This window comes from Papilio polytes, unplaced genomic scaffold, assembly GCF_000836215.1.
Source record: "Papilio polytes unplaced genomic scaffold, Ppol_1.0 DF821400.1, whole genome shotgun sequence".
NCBI classification, from domain to species: domain Eukaryota; kingdom Metazoa; phylum Arthropoda; class Insecta; order Lepidoptera; family Papilionidae; genus Papilio; species Papilio polytes.
The window spans coordinates 4,886,025-4,892,328 of NW_013527804.1; the positions used below are offsets into that span (position 1 = coordinate 4,886,025).

Genomic DNA, 6,304 nt, shown 5'->3' on the forward strand with positions numbered 1-6,304 from the left:
TAAAAAGGCTACCAGGAGATTAACATTCGTTTGAAAAGAGCCAATCATTATGCTATGTGGTTTTATATTTAGTAGCCCAATAAAACACAGAAATATTTTTATACAAATTATGCAAACATTACTCGTAAACATTCAGTTATTTTATATACTCGTATATTTTATACAAACTTTTGTACTTAAAATGTTCACCAGATTAAACGTACAATAATCACAATTTGTAATTAGTCATCTTTTAGTTGGTATAATTATTGCAATTGTATATCTCTTGTTATTCAATAAATTTATTTCTATTCTAGTCTATTTATTGATATTTTTCTCAATTGTTTAATGTTTGTACACGTTTTTATTATGTTTTGTATAACTTTATAGGAAATTTTCGTTGCTTTGTTATTTGAGAATAACAATTCAATGTGAAAAACAACTAAATTGTCTCTTTCTAATTGTTTATATCGAAAAAAAAAATTGTTTCCATTCGAGTAATTAAACTTTTCAATGTTGAAGTAAATTGCAGTATTTTTTTGTATTTAGAAGCCCTATTAAGAGATAAACGATTTCAATTTTGTTTACATTCACGTAATTTACTAAACGGCTCTAATTGTTCGTGATGAAATGACTGGGTTCAGTAAGTTTTTCAACTGAAAAATTACACTTATTTTACTCAAAAGGAGGTAGAGCAAACTTTAACACGGGTCCACTAGTAAAAAGCTGATCCCTAAAATAACATATGAAATGTAATTAAATACGCTTAAATAAAACCAAGTAAAAACAGTTTTAGTAATCATCTGACATCCAAAAGCAAAGTAAACGCAAACATTTCTAAGCAATCCAAAATGAATGACTTCAACTCGGGACCGTTAAAAGAATGTTTCGAATTGTTCAACAAATGTTATATCTATTTCTTTATTAACAGTAACTCTACATTCAATAAATATTGGAAATTATGCTGTCTTGTACCTTTTGTGATTGTACATAACATTAGTATACTTGCATTTCTTTGTAAGATATTTAACGAGGAAGTTAACGCGTTTGTAGTGGCTTACATGATCCCTGTGTATTTAGTATCTTTGCAAGGTAAGTGAATGCATATACATACTAGTAAAGAGCTTGGCAATTGATATTTTAAGACTTAATGCCACAATCTTTTCATATGAAAGTATACAGTGGTAGTGCCCATTTTAACATCTTAGCACGAATGGGCCGACACGCCCGCTGTAATACCATGACCACACAGAAGACTGGCATGAAGTGGAAGTAATTCCGTGTTTCGTCTGATGAGTGTGGAGCCGGAGGCCTAATTTAAGTCCCTTACACTTTACCACCGTTTTTCATAAGGAGAGGTTGGGAAGTAGAAGTGGATTTGACGGTGGAGGAGATGCTTAGGAAGGGGAAATATCCTCTTTATGTGCGTCTCCTCCTCCGTCATATAAGGGTAGGCAACGCATCTGCAATTGCGGATGTCTATGGACAGCGGTCGCTTCGTCATTTTGGCGGATTCGGGTGGGAGCTTGCTCGTTTGCCACCTTATGTTAAATAAAAAAAATGAAAGTAAACGATTCAGTAATCCTTAAACCTGTTAAGAAAGAAATTCGTTTGTTTAAAAAAAAAGATAAGGGATTCATTCGGCATGGGCTGCGGTGTACATCGAAGCGCCGGTTTTTAATGATTCCTTAAACATAACACAGAGTTTTACAGAAGAAAAGAAAAAAACAAAACATGTGTACTACTAACATTTCACCTTATTCCAGCAATCTTGAAGGCAGCGACTATTTTGTCAAAGCAATCGGATATAGAAGCTTTAATAAATAACTTATGTATCTTAAAGGATTCTGCGAACTTAACTAATAGACAAATAAAAAAGAAGAAACGCTTAACGAAGCGATTAAAGATTTATCTTGCAAGTAAATTCTTTTTTTATTACATTTTTAAAACTTCTATTGTGTAAATTGCAGTTATTTCCCTAAACACCACAGTACATTTTAATTATTTTCATGTATTCTATTAAAATATCCGTAAAAGAAAATTACCCCAAACACAGCCGTGTCGTGGAATGGTCTGTCTTCGGCGGTATTTTCAAATTTAAAGCATCATCACAATGGACGCAACGCAAGAATTAATATAATTCTTTGTAATTGGTGATGTCCATGGCCGTAGATAATCACTTTGATGTTCTTTCTGCTCGTTTGCCACTTCTCTTATAAAAAAAAATATTCTGCTTAACAAAATCATTATGTTTCGTATCTTAACTAGTGTATTCTATTTATCAAGTTACTTACAGTGTTTTATTGGAGCAATATTCTCGGAACGTGGCTACATCTCTTAGGGCCGTTGACTTCAGTGCTCTTTCGTCGGTTCATTCTAGGAGAGTACTGCGAACTTGCACTACCATTCGGAAGTATATACCCGTATGAATCAACAGACAGCTGGTTAAAATATTTGGGCACATATGCGTTTCAGGTTTATACTAGTATGTAATGGTTTTTTCTTTTACAAATATACAAGAGAAGTAAAGGGGAACTAGTAGTTAAAAACTTTTGGATATCTGATTCGTCTGATACATCGCTAATGTTGGCTGATAATGGCCAGATATATGTATTGAAAAATGAGGAATAAAACAGCAGGAGCAAATAACATAACAGGAAAAGGAAAAGAGTTTGTTGTGAGAAAATATTTAACTTCAAGCGTGTCTTCTATGAGGTGTTCTGTTTCCCTCATATCTTACCTCTATGAATCGAATCCATTATTTAAATAGTTTAATTCTGTCCACCTTCACATTTAGACTTTAAGAACAAGGAAAGGATAGTAAAATTTAAATTGTACATAATATTTTACAGTGAGTTGTGAAGTGTACGCCTACGTTGGTTCTGAATTTTTGATGATAGCACTTTGTGCAAATATAGCGATTGAATTTTCAATATTACGCGAGGACCTGCTCCACGTTGCACCATATTTTAAGACGGACAATCCTCGCAATCAAATGGGAATCGGATTAGAAACAAACTCTGAAAGTAACACGAGTTCAATTCAAGATTTTATTCGTCGACATCAAATGCTTATTAGGTACATTCAATCCTGATTTTGTAGCTAGTATGTCAATTTTAACATTTTCCTATAAAATTTTAAATAAGCTATAAAACTGAGTAGTAAAAGTAGAACAGTATTTAACATAACCTTTAGATTGAGATTGGGATATTAAAGTTTTCTTATCACTTTGAAATAAAAAATAATATAAAAAAATATTGAAATGTATTGTAAAATTTAAATCTGTACATTTAATTTTAAATTATTTAGTATTTAATGTTTTTGTTTAAAAAAGGACAATAAGATTGTTAGTGAAATACGATGCTAATATTCTTTCGAACCGAAGCAAAGAGTTGCCACTGACAATGAGCGACGGAGCAAAGAGCTTTGTCTGAATTAAAGGATCCTCTATAACAAAAGGGACGCTTTCGGAGTCTTGATCTTTGACAATAGAAAGAACAGGAACTTTTATAACGTAGTTATTAGTGTTGCTATTTCTTATTACAATAGTTTGTTGTATTTCTTGAGCGTCTTAAATGAATATGTTGATTTAATTTTTTTAGATTAGCAAAACAACTTGATGACATATTTAACAAAATTATTTTCATTAATTTACTCTTCGTTACTGCAACATTGTGCTTTTTTGGATTCGCAATTACGGTAAGCAAGACAATCACAACTAATTCTTTGCTATTTTTCCATTAATTATCAATATTCTTTACTTCCCATTCTATCCACCATAATAAGAGGAAAAGATGGGCAGTAAAAGTGGATTTGACGGCGGAGAAGACGCATAGGCAGGCGTAATACTCTGGTTATATGAGTCTCCACTTTCGTCGATTGAGGGTAGGCAACGCATCTGCAATTGCGGATGTCTATGGGCAGCGGTGGCTTCGCCATTTCGGCAGATTTAGGTGTCCGCTCGCTCGTTTCCCACCTTATAATATAAAAAATACTGATTGGTCTTTATTATAAGGTATTTACTTCACTATAAGTTATATAATCATAATCTTCCAAGAAAATGTCTTATTTCAGGTGGCACGTGGCGCGGTTGAAACTATGAATAATTTAGTAGCAGTTCTTGCATTGTTGTTGCCAACTTATACACTTTGTTACTACGGTGAATTATTGAAAGAGGAGGTAATTATGATAATTGTAATAAAATGTATTTAGAGGATTTCAATTCTAAATTGGTAACTGAAATTAAATAACGTCCCATGTGGAGTGGTATAAAAGGCAGCTCGATACGATCACTTGATAAGTTATTCAAAAGAATTTAATGGAAAAGTCAATTGCGGTACTACGTTGTTGAGTTAGAAGCCATCTTGCAGTGCAAACAATAGTGTACCATGTTACATTAGCTAACTTCACAAATTGATTGACAATTTTTATATTTTAGAGTTCAGGCATAGCGGAATCAGCATACATTAACAATTGGTATAAAGGAGATATGCGATACCAAAAAATGATTAATTTCATTATAATAAGGTACAGAAGCAAATATCACATTAAATTTTATTAATGTTTATTTAATTTAATTTAATTCCAATAGATCGCAACGTCCTTGTTGTCTGACAGCATTAAGACATGTACCAATTACAATGATAATGTTTACAAAGGTAAGATCATTTCTCTTATACTCCTTTTTATTGCCCGGGTTTCCTCCTGCACGTCAATCTCATACGTCATACTTTCTTCTAGAACAACTTTCACAAATTCCATCCATTCAGTTCGTCCATTCTATCCTTTTTCTTTATCTCTATTAGTTGTCATAACTACTCTCTTTCGCGTATCCTCTTTCACACAATCCATACTTTCTTCTGTCTTTCTTTAACAATAACCTCTTTGGTTTGAGAGCCGATAGTATTTCACTCTTAACCAAAGTATTGGAAACCAATATTCGTTCTTGTTAGAAACAGTTTCTAGTTTTCACTATACTGTGAATGAATTTTAACGAACAACACTCTTGATATACTGATAGAAAGTTTGTATTAATATTATAATTTAACATTCCAGGTACTGAGCACAACTTGGTCATATTTTTCGTTAGCCACAAGTATTTATTCAAGAGGCAAATTAATTATACCAGCTGCAAAATAAGAATTAAAACATTTGAAGTAATGACATTATTGGATTTCAGAAATATTAAGTACTAGCTGTTCCCATGCGACTTCATTCGCATGAAATTATAAAAATTTCTTTTTATTGTTTACATTTGTCAAATTATCAATTGCAAATGTCAAAATGATATGACATGATGACAACCTTGCTTTCTTGATGTTGGCAGCATCTTATGGTCTCTTTCCCACATTAGGGTTTTTATCCAAAATATTTACCCCTTAGTTTAATGGCGTGAAAATATACAGCCTAAAGCGTGACGTAAGTGTAGGGCTTTATATTAAAAAAATAATTATTCTAAAACATGCTGTACTTGCTGATATCTTAGGCAACAAAGAAGTGTGTGTTTACGCTTTATTATAATAGTATAGACAGGTAAAGATAAATGAATAATCAAACTTCAAACTTACATAATAAATGTGTTTATATGGTTGTTTGTTTGAGTTTGTAGCATAAACGCCTAAACGGATTATAATGATATTTGGTATAGATGTAGAGGATAGTCTGGAAGAACACATGGGCTACTCACTTTTTTTTAATTCTTTGCATATTGCGTGGCGAGCTAAAGCTAGTTTTAACATGAATTAAGGATTATAAATGTAAGAGATGTAACGAAAAAAAATCTTAAAATACATTCACTTGCTTACTGTACATCAGCTTATGTTATCTTTTGCGATATGACTCTGGCCAACATATTGTATCATACGTTCCATTGGGTATAAGCGAGTGAGGACAAGATTCTGCACTTTTGTACTAACGTCTCACGACAAAGCTTTTAAAAATATTACTGCCATCAGAGATGATATCAATAATGCTGGATATTTAAGATTTACATTATTTAAAAATCTTAAAAGACGTTGATTCAGTCTTTGAGGATGAAATGTATTTTATTAGTAACCATTTAGTCGGTATGAAAGATTTCCTTTTTCAAATTTCTTTTCTCTTCATCTCTTCTTCTGAGAGTCTGATGGAATATTCGATTTAAAATTAAAGAATCAATTACAAATGAATATATTTTGAAGTTTTTTTTTTATATTGTAAGATGAGTAAGAGTAAGACGGTAATCGGTCACCTTAATTCGCCGAAATAGAGAAGCGGTTGCTGCCGTTAGACCTTTAATCGACGAAGTACGGTTCCCGTTCTCTATCAAATCCACAAACAAGGCACC

At 32.4% G+C, this 6,304-nt stretch overlaps 1 protein-coding gene across 1 annotated transcript; it reads left to right on the forward strand.

Moving 5' to 3' along the window:
* Positions 1 to 830: 830 nt before the first annotated feature.
* Positions 831 to 5,118, forward strand: LOC106108724 (odorant receptor 4-like). The gene is made up of 8 exons (XM_013289985.1): positions 831 to 1,071; positions 2,276 to 2,464; positions 2,832 to 3,057; positions 3,582 to 3,678; positions 4,054 to 4,158; positions 4,418 to 4,506; positions 4,571 to 4,637; positions 5,035 to 5,118. Exons 1-8 carry the CDS (start codon positions 831 to 833, stop codon positions 5,116 to 5,118), a joined length of 1,098 nt encoding a protein of 365 aa, XP_013145439.1.
* Positions 5,119 to 6,304: the final 1,186 nt, after the last annotated feature.